The following is an 18,849-nucleotide window of genomic DNA, read 5'->3' on the forward strand; positions in this document are numbered from 1 at the left end:
CTTCTGTTTCACATTGCCCATGCCTTGCCCGTGGCCTGGCTGCCGTTCCATGACTTATTGGTGGTGCCAGCCAGGGATGGAGCCTTCAAGGGGCCGGCTGAGGTGTGTGGCTCAAGAGAAGGTGGCTTTAGGTAGGGCCAACGAGGCTGGCCAAGATGGAGCTCGACCGTGTTGTTTTGTGAGCGCTCTCCCACTTCCCGGAGGAAGCTTTTGAGGGCAGACTGGAGGAGAACAAGCTACTTGACATGCTGTGCCTTCAGCAACTGGAGGCAGAAACCGCAGGAGGGCTCTTAAAGCTCGATTCCTGCTTTCAGGATTAGGACATCTCGTTTGTCACTGTAAGAAGAGGATGCTGGGCCAGGTGGAACTTTGCCCTGATCCAGCAGGGTCTTCCCAGGTTCTTGCGCCCTTTTCTCCATTCTGCCCCACCCCCCAGTTAGGTTGCTTGCCTGACCGTGAGCGTTTGAGAGGTGGCAGGTGGTACATGTTTCTTTACTCCAGCCCTGCAATAGGCAGCAGCTGGACATGCCCAGGAGCAAGCAAGGAGGGAAAGGAGATGCCAAGTTACAGGGAACCAGGCAGAGGGCCTTCTCGGTGGTGGCACCCGCCCTGTGGAACGCCCTCCCACCAGATGTCAAAGAGAAGAACAACTACTTGACATTCTGAAGACATCTGAAGGCAGCCCTGTTCAGGGAAGCTTTTAATGTTTAATAGGTTATTGTATTTTAGTGTTCTGTTGGAAGCCACCCAGAGTGGCTGGGGAAACCCAGCCAGATGGGTGGAGTATAAATAATATATTATTATTATTATTATTATTATTATTATTATTATTATTAATTATTACTACTACTACTACTACTACTACTATTACCAGTCTTGTCCAAGACCAGCAATGCTTGAGACCACAACGTCCAACAGCTTCTGTGGCTTTTCATGCCAGGCTTGGCCAAAGGAAGGGCAGGCATGTGGTTTGTCAGCCCCTGTGTGTGTCTTCTGCCCCTTGAGCTCCCCTTACAGGTCTATGTCTGCACAGGCCAGGGGTTGCCCACTTGCAGTGGGGAGAATAAAGTGTGTGTGTGTGTGTGTGTGAGAGAGAGAGAGAGAGAGAGAGAGAGAGAGAGAGAGAGAGAGGAGCCCCTCCCGCACAGGCCCCTCTTCCACTGCTGGTGACACCACTTCTTCCCCATTCAGGTGTACCGCCTGGAAGATTCCTGCTGCCTCTTCACGCTGCAGGGCCACTCAGGAGCCATCACGGCCGTCTACGTTGACCAGGTAGGAGGGAACTCACAGGGCCCAGGTTGCAGCTGCAAGAGAAGAGCGAGGAGGAGGGCACAGGTGGAGAAAGGCAGGGGGAACAGGCAAAATAAGGCCAACCAGCCCACCAGTGTTATTTATCATTATTTATTAAATTTCTGTACCAGCCTTCATCCGAGGGCCACTGAGCAGTTTACGATATAGAAACACAAAAATGCATAGCATGTTAACAAACAAAGACAATCCCCTCCCAGTTTAAAAGGCAATAGATTGTTTACTTAACCAAAGGCCTGGAAGAAGAGGAATGTTTTTTTCCTGGCACTTAAAGATATGCAATGCTTTCAGTGTTTCCTTCAAAACGATGAGGACTAGGATTTTTTTGAGGGTGGGCAGTGAAGAACAGTGAGGTTGGACGTGCCCAGTACACCTTTTCAGTCTCTATAGAATGCGAATAGCCATGCAGTTTTGACAGCCTCCCCAATAAACCTCTGGATTGGGCCTTGCAGGATCACTCAATCTTTATCTTCCTGTTAAATTTTTATTATAAACACATCTTCATATTTGCTGAGCATCAATAAAGGTGCCTTTTTGAGGTTATAGAAGAAAGGGCACAATTTGGGATTTAAACCACACAAGGAACTGTCACACTCTGTCCTGTTCATCGGTTTGGACATCTGGAGCATGATTTTCCCATATGGCACCAGGGCCAAAATGGCTTCTGAGAATAAACGAATTCATGGAAGGTCCAGCTTTGTCTGGATTCCAGTTGAACACACTTAGCTGGAGGTGCCTCTTAGCAATAAGGCCACAGTACCGATTTCACCCTAAGATGTAAAATATTTCAATCTCCCGTTTGGATTGCCCCACTTGTAAGACCCGGCACCACAATGGCATTGCATGTTAGGATCGTCCTACTCTTGTGTAGGACCCTGGTGGAGACACATGCCTGACTGGCATTTTCTCTTCCTCCTGGTCGATCTTTCGGGAGCTTCAAAAGCTTTCTCCAGTCCGAACATCACAGCAACTGATACCAAGAAGCATCAGCACACTTATGATCCCGAAGAGTATTTGCAGTTTGCGTAACAGAACTCAGTAGCACAGCATTTTGGCTAATCTACTTTATTTACATATAATACACTCGGAGCATTCTGACTTAGCTCCTTCCTCTTTCTCATCAGACAGCAAAGAGAAAGAAACAAGGGACAATAGTCCCACTTCACGGAACACAGTAACATAAACATCCTGTCTCTGTCACTTCCCACACTGTGGAATGAAAACATACACCATCATGTGACAGACAACATTCCCATGACTGCAAACATGGAGCAAGAATCCTAACATTGCATTCCCCACTTGACAGGCCATTCCTGCTCATGCTTGGAACGGGGAGGGGAGCTTTGGTGGAGGGTTTGGGTGCTGCTGTGGGTTAAACCACAGAGCTTAGGACTTGCTGATCAGGTTGGCGGTTCGAATCCCCGCGACGGGGTGAGCTCCCGTTGCTCGGTCCCTGCTCCTGCCAACCTAGGAGTTCAAAAGCACACCCAAAAGTGCAAGTAGATAAATAGGTACCGCTCCGGCGGGAAGGTAAACGGCGTTTCCGTGCGCTGCTCTGGTTCGCCAGAAGCAGCTTGGTCCTGCTGGCCACATGACCCGGAAGCTGTATGCCGGCTCCCTTGGCCAATAAAGCGAGATGAGCGCTACAACCCCAGAGTCGGCCATGACTGGACCTAATGGTCAGGGGTCCCTTTACCTTTACTTGTGAGGGCAAACGCCTTTAAGGGTGCGCCTCTGGCCATCTTCTGCGAGGCAGGGCTTCCTTCTGCACTGCTTGGGCCCCATCTCCCTTTGCTCATCTTCATCCAGCAGACTTGTTAGAAGCTTTCAGCCTTAGTTCTCCAGCCTACAGGTGGAGGCCTGAGGAAGAAGAACTCAGGGGGACCCTGGTGACTTGGCCCTTGTTGCCTTTCAGACGATGGTGCTAGCCAGCGGGGGCCAGGATGGGGCCATCTGCCTCTGGGATGTGCTGACGGGCAGCAGGGTGAGCCACATGTTTGCCCACCGTGGGGATGTCACCTCCTTGACTTGCACTACCTCCTGCGTGATCAGCAGCGGCCTGGACGACGTCATCAGCATCTGGGACCGAAGCTCCGGGATCAAGCACTATTCCATTCAGCAGGTGTGCGGCTGGGGGACCCTTCCTCAGACAATCAGAAAATCTCACTGCCGGGAAGAACAGTGGTGGCAATTAGGCTGTGCTGCTTGGATGAGGCAGCGAGATCCAGTAGCACTCCTGTTGTCCTGGCAACCTCCCAACCGCTCTGTAGTAATGCGCTGAATGTGGGGCTGCCTTTGAAGATGGCGCAGAAGCTTCCATGAGTCGAGGGAGAGTTTTAAGGGCTCTGCGATGGGGGTTCTGCCTGTTGCCAATTGGTTTCTGACCTAGATTCAAGGCACAGGGCCTTTTAAAGACTTTGTATGGCCCAGATCACCCAGAGATTTGGAGTGTGTTGAGTAATCAGTGCGCTGGTGGCGCACAGCTCTGTTCTCCTTTCTTTGTTTTCCACAACTCTGGGGTGGTGTTTGTTCTATAATAGGCTGGATGAGAACCATTAATAATAATAATAGTAAATTTTATTTATACCCCACCCTCCCCAGCCAAGACCGGGCTCAGGGCGGCTAACAACCAATAATAAAAATAAGTTGATTGAAATACAACTTAAAAACCAGGTAAAAATACAACATTAAAACATTAAAATGCAGCCTCATCACAGGAGAAAGGAAAAAAGAAAGAGGGGGAGGGAATCAAGTTGATTCCAAGCCAAAGGCCAGGTGGAACAACTCTGTCTTACAGGCCCTGCGGAAAGAAATCAGATCCCGCGGGGCCCTGGTCTCATGAGGCAGAGCGTTCCACCAGGCCGGGGCCAGTGTTGAAAAGGCCCTGGCTCTGGATGAGGCTAATCTAACTTCCTTAGGGCCGGGACCTCTAGGGTGTCGCTCTTTATGGACCTTAAGATATTGAAGCTGAAACAAGGCACTGCTCGTGGTTGTGTCCCTAGACTGGCTTCCCCCAAAGCAAGAGGTGTGCAGCGTGGGGCACTTTTGGGTCCGCTTCTGTCGCTCGAAACACAAGTGGCCTCAGCTGCTCAAAATTCTTCCATCCGTTTCAGCCCATGGCTCAACTGCAACCCTGTGTGGGCAGGGATAACTTGGCTCCAGTTGTCTAGGCTGCGTTACCATCCAGGTTAGATTGCTGCAATACATGGGGGGCTGCCTTTTGAAGACAGTTCCAAAACTTACAGCTACAGCAGGATCCAGCAGCCAGACTATTAACTGAGACCAGAAGGTCTGAACATATTACACCAGTTCTGGCCTGACTAAACTGGCTGTGGAGTAGTTCATGGGTTCAGATCCAAATGCTGGTTTTGACCTTTAAAGCCCCGTGTGGCTCATGACCACAATATCTCAAGGACCACCTCTCCCTGCATGAAGCATCCCAGACCCTGCTGGTCTTCATCAGGGGCCCTTCTGTGGGTGCCCCACCTGAGTGGGATGCAGAGAGTGGCCTTTTCAGTGGTGGCCTCCTGTCAGTGGAATGCCTGTCAGTCTTTAGGCCCCAGGCAAAGGCCTTTTGGTTTACCCAGGTCATTGGTAAAGCTGCCTCCTGCAGAGGTGCTCATCTTTTAGTTGCATGAGCCCTTTGTGTATTTAATGTTGTTCATTGTATGACATTTTTCTGTTCTTTAAAGTCTGAAAAATGTAGTAGTAATAGATCCAGGTTAACGGAAGGAGAGTTGTGTTCCCTCCCTTTATATTTGTGCCTGTTCACTGAAGTTTCCCAGTGAGACCTGCTTGCAGGTTCCCCTTTGCCAGATTATCCACAGTGGCTGCTAGGGCTCTTTCAGGTTCAGCCCTGCAATTGTGGACTCTACACTAGACATACCCAGGTCTTCTTAGGATTAGTTTAGACCAGGCTTCCTCAACCTCAGGCTCTCCAGATGTTTTGAGAATACAATTCGCAGCATCCCTGACCACTAGTCCTGCTAGCTAGGGATGATGGGAGTTGTAGTCCCAAAACATCTGGAGGGCACAGGTTGAGGAAGCCTGGTCTGTTGTTGTTTAGTCATTTAGTCGTGTCCGACTCTTCGTGACCCCCTGGACCAGAGCGCGCCAGGCACTCCTGTCTTCCACTGCCTCCCGCAGTTTGGTCAAACTCATGTTGGTAGCTTCGAGAAAGCCTGGTTTAGACCTTTTTAAAGCAGTCTTTTAATCTTCAGGCATGCCCAAGTATGTCATGGATGTGACAGAAAGTCAAATTAGTGAGTGTTACAATTTAGAACACGGGTGGCGCTGTGGTCTAAACCACTGAGCCTCTTGGGCTTGCCGATTGGAAGGTTGGCGGTTTGAATCCCCGCAACGGGGTGAGCCGCTTCTGGCGAAACCGTTTTTCGGTCCCAGCTCCTGCCCACCTAGCAGTTCAAAAGCACGTCAAAGTGCAGGTAGATAAATAGGTACCGCTCCGGTGGGAAGGTAAACGCCGTTTCCGTGCGCTGCTTGGTTTCGCCAGAAGCGGCTTAGTCATGCTGGCCACATGACCCAGAAAAACTGCGGACAAACGCTGGCTCCCTTGGCCAGTAAAGGGAGATGAGCGCCACAACCCCAGAGTTGTCCGCAACTGGACTTAACTGTCAGGGGTCATTTACCTTTTTACAATTTTGAACGAAACACATTTTGATTGCCATTTTAAAGTCTTGGTGGCTTTCTGTTTTGGAACATATCTAAATTGAAAAAACAGCTGTAGTGTTACTACTTTATTTCTCCTTTGATTTTTCTTTCAGTTGCTTTTTAGGTCTGGCTCCTGGTTTTCAAAGAGAGCCAAGTGCCATAGTCACGCCTAGGGATAGAGGAGCAGGCTGTCATTGACTCCTAGCCACGATGACTTTGTTTCCACACTTGGAGACATCAGTGCTTCTGAATATTAGTTGCTGGAAACCACAGAAGGGGAGAAATGCCCTTGTGCTTGGGTCCCTGCTTGCTGGTTTCACAGAATCAGCTAGTTGGCCACTGCGAGAACAGGATGCTGGACGGCCATTGGCCTGATCCACGAAGCTCTTATGAATTACACCTTGGGCGGCTGGAACGTGCGTTCTGACACCAGCAGTTGCCTGTAATCCGCGCCTCTGGTGCTGTGGACACACATGGCAAAGATTACTCCTACGTATCTCATGACAGGCTCCGTTCAGCTCCACCTCCCCTTCTCACCCTCTTTCCGTTTCCTCTCTGCACAGGATATGGGATGTGGGGCCAGCCTGGGAGTGATCTCTGACAACCTGCTGGTGACCGGAGGCCAGGGCTGCGTTTCTTTCTGGGACATCGGCTACGGAGACCTGCTGCAGACAGTCTACCTGGGCAAGAGCAATGAATCGCAGCCCGCCCGGCAGATCCTGGTCCTGGAAAATGCGGCCATCGTCTGTAACTTTGGCAGCGAACTCAGCCTGGTCTACGTCCCGTCAGTGCTAGAGAAGCGAGACTGAAGCAGGATCTTGCAGACAGGCCAGAAAGGACCCCCTCAACCTTCTGATTTTCTAACTAGGAGGGGCAGGGATCAGGGCAGTCTCTTGGGGAGCAGAGAGAGCCGCTGCCTCTCCCCATCTTCCAGCAGTTCCATTTTCTTTCCCCGGTCTGCAATTTGACGGTGGTGGAAGAGAAGGGGGCTGACATCCGCAGGGGTTGAGCAAGGGGGTGGTTTTCTCCGTGCTCACAATAAGCTAAGAACCACCCAGCACTAGAGGACTGTGGAGGTAGAATACCCTGCTGTGGCTGCAGGTAGTAGTTGCGTGTGAGCAAGCGTTGAGAGATGGTGGGCTGCGGGAAGACCCTCCGTCAAAGCCCTGCCTCCCACTTGCAATCTATAAAAGGGAGATGGGTGTGTGAGGACAGGGCTGCATCCCCAATAAGTTTTTTGCCCAACTCCTCCCTCGAAGGTCTGTCGCTGCAGGAGCTCTTTGCACATGCCCGTGAGAGCTCCTGCTGGGCAGGATGTGTTTGTGTGTGGCCTCCTGAGGCGCAGCGACAGCGAGGAACAGCTGCTTCAGTGCTGTTGCTCCACACACACCCTCCTCCTCCTTCCTGAGCTCCATCCTTCCTCTCTCCTCTGGCAGGCACTGCTTCTGTCCCACACTTTGAAGGAGAAAAAACTGGGCTGGCAGCTGTGGTGGGACTCCTACGCCTGGGCAGGTGGAGGTGGGTGGGTAGAATTTTTAGCTGTTTTCCTAGAGGGAAAGAGAGCTAACACACCGAGAGCCTGTGAGGTCTCTCCAGCTGCAGTAGCCCTGGGATAGCTGTCCTACCGATGCCACAGTCCTCGTGGCAGCCTCCTCCAGCCTGCAAAGGGTAGGCATACTGCGCTACCTGCCCTATTTATTGATGTGCTGTACATAGTTATTTATTCTGGCATGCAAGCGTGAGGGGAGTGGGGAAGCTTGAACTCCCAGGAGCGGAAGGCCTCTGCACCACCTGCTCACGTACCCTCCCTCTGCATCAGCCTGGATTGGGCCAGTGAAGGGGCTGCAGGCGGCTGTTCTACAACGGCTAGAGCTAGCTTTGTACTGTGGAGAGAAAGTGGGGGGCAGGCAGGGGCCTGGCTTCTGCGCCCAACACTGAGGTGGGCGTCTCTGCCCCTCTCCCAGCCTGCCAGAATATCCCTGCTTTTTACACAACTCCAAGAGGGAGATAGATGAACGGTTTGCCAGAGCAGCAAAGGCTGAAGCTTCGGGGCCAGTGGCAGACCTTGGAGTCTCAAATTTCAGTGGTGCCCTTTGCAGCGCCAAAATTCAGACTTCCCTCGCCTTCCATTCTGCGTAGTAGTTGCGGCACCCCCCAAGGCTGTTCGCGCTCCCCTAAATCCACAGCAGAGTGCGCAACTTTTATTTTTGGGTGCGCTGGGCTGCAGCTCTGGGAGGAAAGAAAGCAAAAGAGCAAGGGAAGGAACAGAGGTAGCAGAGACACAGAGAAATGGAGGAAGAGCTGCTGGAAAAAGCAACGTTTTTGAAACGGTAATACCATTAATTGACTGTCTAGTTCACGGTGTTTTTACTTTAGCATCTCCTGCCGTAGGAGCCCTGTGCACTGTATGCTACTCAAGGGAGCTGGGGGGGGATTAACCTGCTGTATTCTGTTTGTCCCACTGCCCCAAGCTTGGCAGGGGGCAAGAGACTACTTTGCAATGCTGGCCAGTGGAGGCCCATTCAGGGCCTCAAAGCACCCCCCCCGGCCCCCTTGTGCCCGCTGCTTCCTCTTGGGTCGTCGTCCATGTCCACACCATGCCTCAGGTGGCCTTAGCTCTGCTGTGCCCTTTGGACTGTACAGCGGCAGCTGCTTTTGTACCAGATTGTGTTTTATAATGTGTACAGAGACAGACACATTAAACAGAACTAACTTAATGCCTCTCCTGTGTGTTTTGCAGAGTAGCAGGGAAAGAGAATCTAGCCCAAAATTAGCAAGCCGTAACCAAAACATAAGATGGGGGGGGGGGGGAACCTGCCATACGGCAAGCCCAGAACTGACTGTAGCGAGGCCTCTTCCTGGTGTGTTGTCCTTTGCAATAGCTCACACTTGGAATCTTTTGAGACCCCGCTGCAAAGGGTTGACCCCAATCAAGACGACTACTGGACGTAGAAGCTTGTTTTCTGTTTTTTTTTCAAATCATTGTTGTTTGCACCGAACACAGGCTGTCTGCAAAACAGAGTGGTTGGGGGAGCTGCTTCTGCCCCACCTGTGAAGAACACACTACACTCACCCCACAAATCTCACTTGCACTGCAGCAGAACACCATTCACATGAAGACCCTGACTAAGCACATTAAAGAAGTTGGCATGATCTACTGAGCAAACGGTTCTCTTTGTGTAGCTGACTTTAATGCAAACCTTATAAAAAGCAAGTGGTATACCTTGCATACAATTTTTGTGGGCAACTTAGTTTTTTTTAAAAAAAACCAAACCAAAATAGATACGAGAGAAAAGGCATTGCTTTCTATTGCATGCTGCTAACGTATTTTAAGGCCCAGCAGCTGCTAAACTCCCACCCCCAAAATTCTCAATCATAAAACACTTCTGCAAATTAATTATCTTAGCGCCAAAAAGTTACACAACTCATTTTGCTATATTTGGATACTTGCAGACTGAAATGCAGCCCCCTCTGCCGCTTTTGACAAAAATCTAACAGTGGATCCATCTGCAATGCTCCCGTTTATTTATTTTAGTAGCAAAGAGCTGAAAAAAGTTGGTTCTAAATTACAGAGTAAGTCGAAACATGACGACAATGTCACATTTGTACAAAGCAAAAAACAACCCAGAAACCCACCAAGACCTGGCCCCCCTCCCACCTTAACCCTCCTGCCTTCCTGAAGATGGTCCTTTAAACTGAGGGAGCTGATGGAAAGAGCAAATGCTTAGGGAGAAAATGGACATTTAAGCATTCCCTTCATTTAATGATCTGCCTTCATCCGGCCACAGTTGGGCGGCATTGTTAAGGAAGCACACCGCTGCAAGGACCCAAGTTGGCTCAGTTAACACACAGTCCTCCTTTACTGCCCATAGCGCTGCAGGGTTACTCCTTATGTTTGATGCCAACACCTGTCTTTTGGGCACAGCGCTTGCCCCTTTGTAAAAGACCATCAGGCACACTGATGATGATCCAAATAAACCACATAAAGGGACTTCTGCGTTTTTGGTGAACTATTTGGAACAGCTCAGTCTTGTCAATCACGACTCCCAAGGCTGCTGGGTGACTTGACACGGCCTCTGAGCTAATTCCAAGACGGGGATCCCTAGCTGGAATGTAAGGGCAAGTGGCCTGGCCAAACGAGAAACGGAAGGTGGAGCCGGCAAGACATGGGAGCAGCTCTGGAGGCTGCTGAGAAAGCACATCTCCTGCACCTTCACCTAGCAGCTAAAAAGACACTCCACGCACCTTTCATGCAAGCCGATCAAACGTAGCGGCTTGGTCCCAAATGGGCTCTCACCAGCTCAAAGGGGGTTGGTTGGGTCTTGAATACCCCATTCAGAGTGGAAGTCAGTAGACAGGAGCAAAAGGGTCTTGCCAGAGGCAGTTTAAGGAGCAGAGGAGGACGTAGGAGCCCTGAAGTGCTACATCTCAAAGCCTTGGGAACACCAAGGGTGGCAGCAGGGGTGGGGTGGGAGTCAAAGCCCTTTAGCTGACGATGCCGGGAACTAGTCCACCTAGGACAGGATTACCTTGGCTGTGTCTCAAAACCTTCCTCTGGTCGGGAAAATCACTTCGGGGGGCTTCTCCAGCTGGGTAACCACTTATGTCCGCAGTGAAAATCAAACCACACGTCCCGCTCCGTCCAAACCGCCTCCCGTGATTCCTGCCCCTCCAAAGGCCAACTTACAGAGTCCTTCCTTCCCATGGCACTTGGAGGCAGGCACAAAGTGGGAGAAAGGAACAACCGGCTCAGAAAAATCTTCCTGCATGCCTCCAGCCGTTCAGACACAGCCGGTGGGAAACTGAAGTGGCGGGAGAGGGGGAAAAAGGACGCGAGTTGAGTGGGCACTGCGTGGCTCCTGGCGCAGCAGAGCCTTCCTGACTGTGGCCAGTCTCGAGCTGGAAAAGCTGCATGCTGAGGAGTGCGCGAACCAGCCACCTTTCCTCCCTCGCCCTCCCAAGTTCCTAGTCCTCAAAATGCATCGGTGGTGGCGTTAGCAGCAGCAGTCTCGGGTCGGTGTGACGCCCTCCTTCCTCTCATGTCTTGTTGAGTGTCCACAGCGGGTCAAGCATGCTGAGGGGGTCGTCGCTGGGGCGGGTGCCGCGCAGGCCTTCCCCGTTCTGGGGCTGGAGGAAGCTCTGCTTGCTGACCTTGTGCCTGCCCTTGAGGCTGCTGTCCAGCGTGAAGGCCTCGGGGGTCAGCGAGGCCAGGAGCTCCAGGGACGAGGAGGACGGGGCCGCGGCTGGAGCGGCAGAGGGCTCTGCGCCAGGAGGCGCCGGCGGGACTTCGCTCTCTTCCTGACTCTCCTCTTCCAGATGGTTGCTGTTCTCGGCTGCGCAGCACCCAGCAGCCTCGGGCGCCGCTGGGGCAGGGGTGGCTGGCGGGGAGAGCGCGGGGGCCGGCTCTGTGCTGGTAACGGGGCAGCCGAGATCTGCAAAGGCGGTCTGAGGGGGGCCGGCAGGGGGCGCTGGGACGGCCAAGGGCAGGGGCTCCGGCTGCTGCCCGTTGGCGGACGAGGGCTCTGCCCCTCCCAAGGGAGGCCGGATGCTGAGCTTGGCAATGGTGGCCTGGATGGAGCTGATGGGCATGTCGGCACCTAGGACCAGATCCTGGGGGTCCTGGTGGATATAGGGCTAGAGGGAAAGGAAGAGCAGCTTAGAGGGTGCAGCAAGTGTCCCTTGACAAGGCCCTGTGGGATGGGGGTGATCTTTACGCCTTTATATCTGTTGGGAGATGCCCAGAGCATACATTTCCCTTTTTAAAATGGAAATTCCCTTATTCCGAATTTGATTCCTTGCAAGAAAAGGGGAAAGTTGACAGCTATGGCCCAGAGTGGCTGGGGCGACCCAGTCAGAGGGGTGGGAGTGCAACTAATAAAATTATTATTATTCACCTCTCTTTCACCCTAAGGTCCCAGGGCAGGTTAGGGCGACTCAAAATACAGTAAGATACAACACTGATTTTACTTGCACAATAGCAGCTTCATGCAGATCGTCAGTAAATAATATTACTATTTATTAAATTTGTATGCCACCCTACATCTGTAGATCTTAGGGCTGTTCACAATATAAAAATAACAATAAAAAACCCCCACAAAATGCATAATAAAAATATGAACAGAACAAACCCAAAATCTCTCTCCCGGAGCACATTTTAAAAAGGCATTGTATATCAATTGGCCAAATGCCTCATTGGAGAGGAAATAAATGGGGAGAGATGGACAGCTCTGGAGAAGCTTGAAAGGACGACTCCAGAGCCAGGAAGCTCTGCGAAGGGTATTCTCACTGCAGAAAGCTCTTTTAAGCTCTCAGCCTTTGCGAGTTTGCCATTATGCGCAACTTCTGGGCACGTAGTCTTCACACAAGTTGCATTCACACCGTACATTAAAAACGCACAAAATATAAAGTAACAAAAGTGAATGCAATGACTGGTGACTGAGGGCAGCTGCCGAGACCACATTGAAAGACCTACATTGGCTCCCAGGACGTTTCCAAGCACAATGCAAAGTGTTGGTACTGACCTTGAAAGCCCTAAACAGCCTCGGTCATGTATACCTGAAGGAGCGTCTCCACCCCCATCGTTCTGCCCGGACACTGAGGTCCAGCTCCGAGGGCCTTCTGGCGGTTCCCTCATTGCGAGAAGCCAAGTTACAAGGAACCAGGCTGAGGGCCTTCTCGGTGGTGGCACCCGCCCTCTCATCAGATGTCAAAGAGAAAAACAACTACCTGACATTTAGAAGACACCTGAAGGCAGCCCTGTTCAGGGAAGTTAATGTGTGTCATTTTAATGTATTCTTAATATTTGTTGGAAGCCGCCCAGAGTGGCTGGGGAAACCCAGCCAGATGGGCGGGGTACAAATAATAAATTATTACTATTACTATTACTACTACTGCTGCTACTACTATTATTATTATTATTATTTCCAGTCTGTCTTCCAAAAAGAGATGGGATTTCTTGTGTCATGGGATGCATTTGATAAGACAGCCTCTCCTACTATTTAAAATTTCTAACCATTGACCAAACGTGGGCTTTCAAAACGGCAGGGACAGCTGCTGCTGCACCCCCTTGCCAGAATTAATCCAGCCAAGCCCAAGTGAGATTTTTCTGAGAGAGAGCACTATGCCCGAGTCATCCCAGATACAGGAGAGACAGCTGCGAGGGCACAGGAGCAAAGAAAAGACGCTCTGCACATGGCCAGAAACCTTCTCTTTTAACGCTCTCCTATGACATTTCGCCACCCCACTCCTGTTTCTGTGCTAGCGGAAGGACTCTCCACCCACGCCTGCCCTCGGATGCACCCTACCTTCTGGGCAGCGCTGCTGGCAGGCTTGCTGGCGGAGGGCGCCGTGACCCCGTGTCTCTGCAGCACCTGCTTGGCATGCTTCAGGAGAGACTCGTAGCAGAACTTGAGGTGGAGCTGGAAGAGGAGGAGCAGCCAGGATTGAGGGCCAGACATTTCACCTAAATGCATTTGGATCCCGCCTTTTTCTCAAGGCGGCTTACGGCATTCGGAAAAGCCTCATTGCAAGGGGTTGGGCTGGATGACCCTTTGGCTCCCTGGTCCCATGCTACAGTTCCCCGATTCCATGAGAAACATCATTGTAAAATGCAAAACCCAGTTAAAAAGAGTGGTTTACAGCACAATAAAACACATTCAGAGCCAGCAATTGAGAGACCAATTGCAGGCCAGTTGTCCGCATGGTCTGCGCTTGTTTTTGAAGGTCTGTCTAAATAGGGAGGTCTTAAACCTACTGGGATGCGGGTGGCGCTGTGAGTTAAACCACAGAGCCTAGGACTTGCTGATCAGAAGGTCGGCGAATCCCCGCGACGGGGTGAGCTCCCGTTGCTCGGTCCCTGCTCCTGCCAACCTAGCAGTTCAAAAGCACGTCAAAGTGCAAGTAGATAAATAGATACCGCTCCGGCGGGAAGGTAAACGGCGTTTCCGTGCGCTGCTCTGGTTCGCCAGAAGCGGCTTAGTCATGCTGGCCACATGACCTGGAAGCTGTACGCCAGCTCCCTTGGCCAATAAAACGAGATGAGCGCCACAATCCCAGAGTCGGCCACGACTGGACCTAATGGTCAGGGGTCCCTTTACCTTTACCTTTATAGCACAATAAAACACATTCGGAGCCAGCAATTGAGAGACCAATTGCAGGCCAGTTGTCAACATGGTGCGCACTTGTTTTGAAGGTCTTTCTAAATAGGGAGGTCTTAAACCTACTTGGGGGAAAGATCACAAGGAGGGAGCCAGTCAGACCTCTATTGGGAGGGAATTGACAATATGGGAACGGTCACAGAAAAGGCTCCCTCTCGTCTTACCAAGCAACCGGGCCTCAAATGTCGATGCGACCTGGACAAGGCTCACACCCAAGGACCTTAGCACCCAGCCAATATCTTTTAGGTGACCCAAGGCTCATGGGTGTCACCCACTGCAGCTCCACCTGCACCCCACGCCCCGTACCTTCTCCTGCAGCATGTGCTTCCTCTGCTGGCGGATCTTCTTCACCAGCTGGGGCAAGTCCGGGATGCTGTTGCCAGCCTCCACTTCCTGCATGGCGGCGTACAAGAGGCAGAAGGCGCCGGTGCGGCCCACGCCAGAGCTGTGGGGGATGCAGAAGATGAACAAGGTGCAGAAGAGGAACAGAAGAGGAACGAGTCCAGCAACAGCTACAGACCCAAGTTTGAGAAACTTTCTCCATGCAGGGCATAATTTTTACAAACGTCTTGATGTGTTGCCTCTTTCTTGCCTTTCTTCTAGAACAGCCTTTCTCAACCATGTTGTTGAACTACAACTCCCATCACCCCTAGCTAGCAAGGCCAGAGCTCAGGGATGATGGGAGTTGTAGTCCAACAACATCTGGGGACCCACAGGTTGAGAACCGCTGCTCTGGAAAGTCCAAAGCGCTGCAATTGTTCCTCTGTTCCCTCGATCATTTTGCTCACCCTTTTCTGAAACCTTTTCCAACCCTACAATTTCCTTTTTGATACAGTGGTACCTCAGGTTACAGACGCTTCAGGTTACATACGCTTCAGGTTACAGACTCTGCTAACGCAGAAATAGTGCTTCAGGTTAAGAACTCTGCTTCAGGATGAGAACAGAAATCGTGCTCCGGCGGCGTGGCAGCAGCAGGAGGCCCCATTAGCTAAAGTGGTACTTCAGGTTAAGAACAGTTTCAGGTTAAGAACGCACCTCCGGAACGAATTAAGTACTTAACCTGAGGTACCACTGTACTGGACGTGGGTGGCGCTGTGGGTTAAACCACAGAACCTAGGATTGCCGATCAGAAGGTCGGTGGTTCGAATCCCCGCAACGGGGTGAGCTCCCGTTGCTCGGTCCCTGATCCTGCCCACCTAGCATTTCGAAAGCACATCAAAGTGCACGTAGATAAATAGGTACCACTCCGGCGGGAAGGTGAACGGCGTTTCCGTGCGCTGCTCTGGTTCGTCAGAAGCGGCTTAGTCCTGCTGGCCACATGACCCAGAAGCTGTATGCCAGCTCCCTCGGCCAATAAAGTGAGATGAGCGCCGCAACACCAGAGTCGTCCGCGACTGGATCTAATGGTCGGGTCCCTTTACCTTTACCTTACTGCTTTTTCAGGCACTCCAGCTACAATTATCAGGTGGCAGGGCACAGGCAACAATACATGGCCACTTGTAACGAAGCCATCGTGGCAGAGGGGCCCCATAGCTGCCACTTTGGGGCTCGACGGGTTATTGGTCTGACGCACTGCGAGGCTCCGTGTCTGCTTTCCAAGTCCGGCTGTTACTCACCTGCAATGGACGACGATGGGGGTGTGGAGCGGCCGCTGGTGGAGGTAATGGCTGTGCACCTCCTGAATGAAGCGAAGAAGGTCCCCTTTGCTGTCCGGGAGGCCACTGAAGGGAGGAAGGGGAAGGAGGGAGAGAGAGAGAAAGAAAAATGAAGCAAGCATCTTTGCAAACAGGATTTTGCTGCCGCTTGCCAGCTCCACTGCTACCCTCCCGGATGATCCCTGTTCCTCTAGTTCAGTCTTTCTCGAACTTGGGTCCCCGGCTGTCATTTGCAGGAGCCAGCCAGCAGGAAATCATGCCTTACAAGTTGGAGTTAACGCCTTATTAGCAAAAACAGGACCTGCACAGGAGGGATGGGTGCACAGAAGGGACACGGGTGGCGCAAGGAAAGTGGGTGGCACTGTGGTCTAAACCACAGAGCCTAGGGCTTCCCAATCAGAAGGTTGGCAGTTTGAATCCCCACAACGGGGTGAGCTCCTGTTGCTCGGTCCCTGCTCCCACCAACCTAGCAGTTCAAAAGCACGTTAAAGTGCAAGTAGATAAATAGGTACTGCTCTGGCGGGAAGGTAAACGGCGTTTCCGTGCGCTGCTCTGGTTCGCCAGAAGCGGCTTAGTCATGCTGGCCACATGACCCGGAAGCTGTACGCTGGCTCCCTCGGCCAATAAAGCGAGATGAGCGCCGCAACCCCAGAGTCGGTCACGACTGGACCTAATGGTCAGGGGTCCCTTTATCTTTACCTAGCAAAAACAGGACCTGCACAGGAGCACCAGGGCTAATGAGTAAATGGAAAGCTGAAACAATCCCAAGGATGACTGGATATGTAAAATGAGTGAATATATACAGTTGGCAAAACAAACAACAGGCATAAGATTACAGGTCAAATCAAAAATTAAAACTAGAATGGCAATGCTTCAAAGAATACATGGAAAAACACTGTTAAAAAAAAGTGTGTTGCTATGCATAGATTAAGGTTGTAGAGTATACGAGAGGGAGATATTTGGAATTGGATATAAGATATCCAATTCCAATGGATATATTAGGAATGCAAAGCTAATATTTAATATATTTAATATAACACATAAAGCAGTGGTTCTCAACCTTGGGTCCCCAGATGTTGTTGGACTACAACTCCCATCATCCCTAGCTCACAGGACCAGTGGTCAGGAATCGAGACGTGGTGGAGGAGAGTCATGGGTGGGGGGGGGTGTACTTATGTACTGTCAAATATTTCTGTGTATTTCTGATTTACATCTGTTTATTGCAGGTTTTCTGTTCCTTTTTTTCTTTGTATTATCTAATAAAAAGAAAAGACAAGACCATCTCCGGTAGGTCTGGCTCCCATGAAGCAGTTGCGGACAGAAAATGCCCACCGCAACATAGCTGCCGAAATCTCCTGCTCTCCAGGGCTGTTCCCAAGCAATCTGAGACTATGCCAGTGCACCTGGCCTTTGCTCCTCCCACTTCATGCCTCCCCTAGTCCTGGGAGACAAGCAGGGAAGGGGAGCTTGTCACAGCAGAAGTGGGAGACACCCGTGACTCTCCACCAGCCTGACTCATTTCTGCCTTTCTCTTCCCACCCTCCTGCTTCAGCTTCGGCCTCCAATTCTGGACTTCTCTCTATCACAGACTCTCCCTGCTCACTATGCCCTGTTACCTCTTCAGCTTTTGACACGGACCACTCATGGTCGTCCCGCCACCACTCCCTAGGCTCTGAGCCTCCCCAGCTGGTTCCTCCCACCATCCCCCTGTGTCCAACCAGTCCGTGACATTGCTGGACTACAACTCCCATCATCCCTGGCCCTGCTAGCCAGGGATGATGGGAGTTGTAGTCCCAACGACAGCTGGCGACCCAAGTTTGAGAAGCACAGCTCTGGCTGGGCCAGGCAAGCGAGGCACAGCCAGGCCCACCCCTCATCCTCAGCCTCTCCCCACCGCCCTCCTTGCATGGGACAAAATTCACATACAGCTCCGGCCAGGAGGAGAACTGGAGGTGGATAACGGTGCGCTTCAAGCTCTGGTCTCGGAACTGCAGCGTGATCATGCGTTCCATGTGGGTCGGGGTGGCCTTCACACTGGTGAGGACCAGGGTGAGGAGGCCGTGGACCATGGGCTGGCCCCGCTCCGTGGGGAAGTAGCGGACAACCTTTTGCTGCAGGAGAGAAAGAGAAATGGGGGGATGTCAGGAGGAGAAAAGGAGGGCCATGGCAGAGGACCTCCAGTGCCACCATTTTCGCCTTGCCCCCCCCCCCCCATGGTTAGAAGGCAGCAGGGGAAGTCTGAGATACTGGGGAGCTGCCATCAGTTAGAGAAAACAACTTCGGCTCCCCAAACTTTTTGGTTCTTGGTTCCGTGAACTCGTCAGCCTGCCCTCCTCTATGAAAAGCATAGTTCAGAATAGCGGTTTTGCCCGACCCCGCTAAGGAAGATAACACAACACAATTCAAAAAGGTAAAAATGAAATGCACATCTATTCAAAATCCAATTAAAACCTGAATGAACTTGATACTGGGATAGCAGCTGTTCCAAGGTCATTTACTGGGGGTAATCTCCCCACCGGCCGTGCTCTAGGATCCTGCTGTTGGGGTTATGGGGAAGCCACATTTATTTCATTTATTAAATTTGTATACCCCCCTACACCTGCAGATCTCAAGGCGGCTCACAACCCAAAACTACAACATATTTACATTCGATGAACTACAGTTAAGCAAAAAGCCGAAACATCTCAAATTCTTCCAGCTGTGTGTGTGCCTCAAGGCCAACTGTGGTTAATTTACATCAGGCACCCCCAAACTCGGCCCTCCAGATGTTTTGGGGCTACAACTCCCATCATCCCTAGCTAACAGGACCAGTGGTCAGGGATGATGGGAACTGTAGTCCCAAAACAGCTGGAGGGCTGAGTTCGGAAATGCCTGATTTATATCATACTAAACTATGGCTTAGGACGTGGGTGGCGCTGTGGGTTAAACCACAGAGCCTAGAACTTGCTGATCAGAAGGTCGGCGGTTCGAATCCCCGCGACGGGGTGAGCTCCCGTTGCTCGGTCCCAGCTCCTGCCAACCTAGCAGTTCGAAATCACACCAGTGCAAGTAGATAAATAGGT

At 51.5% G+C, this 18,849-nt stretch overlaps 2 protein-coding genes across 3 annotated transcripts in view; one reads left to right on the forward strand and one right to left on the reverse strand.

Moving 5' to 3' along the window:
* SCAP (SREBF chaperone) overlaps positions 1-8,693 on the forward strand; it is a 59,245-nt gene extending 50,552 nt beyond the window's left edge. For both annotated transcript variants that reach the window (XM_080973992.1, XM_080973991.1), the window contains 3 exons: positions 1,192-1,272; positions 3,224-3,430; positions 6,540-8,693. In XM_080973992.1, coding sequence (XP_080830118.1) covers positions 1,192-1,272; positions 3,224-3,430; positions 6,540-6,785 — 534 coding nt within the window. In that variant the 3' untranslated portion in view covers positions 6,786-8,693. The remainder of the gene's footprint in view (positions 1-1,191; positions 1,273-3,223; positions 3,431-6,539) is intronic.
* The window catches only part of PTPN23 (protein tyrosine phosphatase non-receptor type 23), a 57,886-nt gene continuing 47,232 nt past the window's right edge, over positions 8,196-18,849 (reverse strand). Inside the window, exons 21-25 of the mRNA XM_080973965.1 lie at positions 17,714-17,898; positions 15,749-15,853; positions 14,439-14,577; positions 13,281-13,394; positions 8,196-11,610 (exon numbers count right to left, since the gene is read on the reverse strand). Of these exons, the coding sequence (XP_080830091.1) occupies positions 11,014-11,610; positions 13,281-13,394; positions 14,439-14,577; positions 15,749-15,853; positions 17,714-17,898 (1,140 nt within the window). The 3' untranslated portion in view covers positions 8,196-11,013. The remainder of the gene's footprint in view (positions 11,611-13,280; positions 13,395-14,438; positions 14,578-15,748; positions 15,854-17,713; positions 17,899-18,849) is intronic.

The sequence above is a fragment of the Podarcis pityusensis genome (genome assembly GCF_964106645.2).
Source record: "Podarcis pityusensis genome assembly, chromosome: 12".
Taxonomy (NCBI): domain Eukaryota; kingdom Metazoa; phylum Chordata; class Lepidosauria; order Squamata; family Lacertidae; genus Podarcis; species Podarcis pityusensis.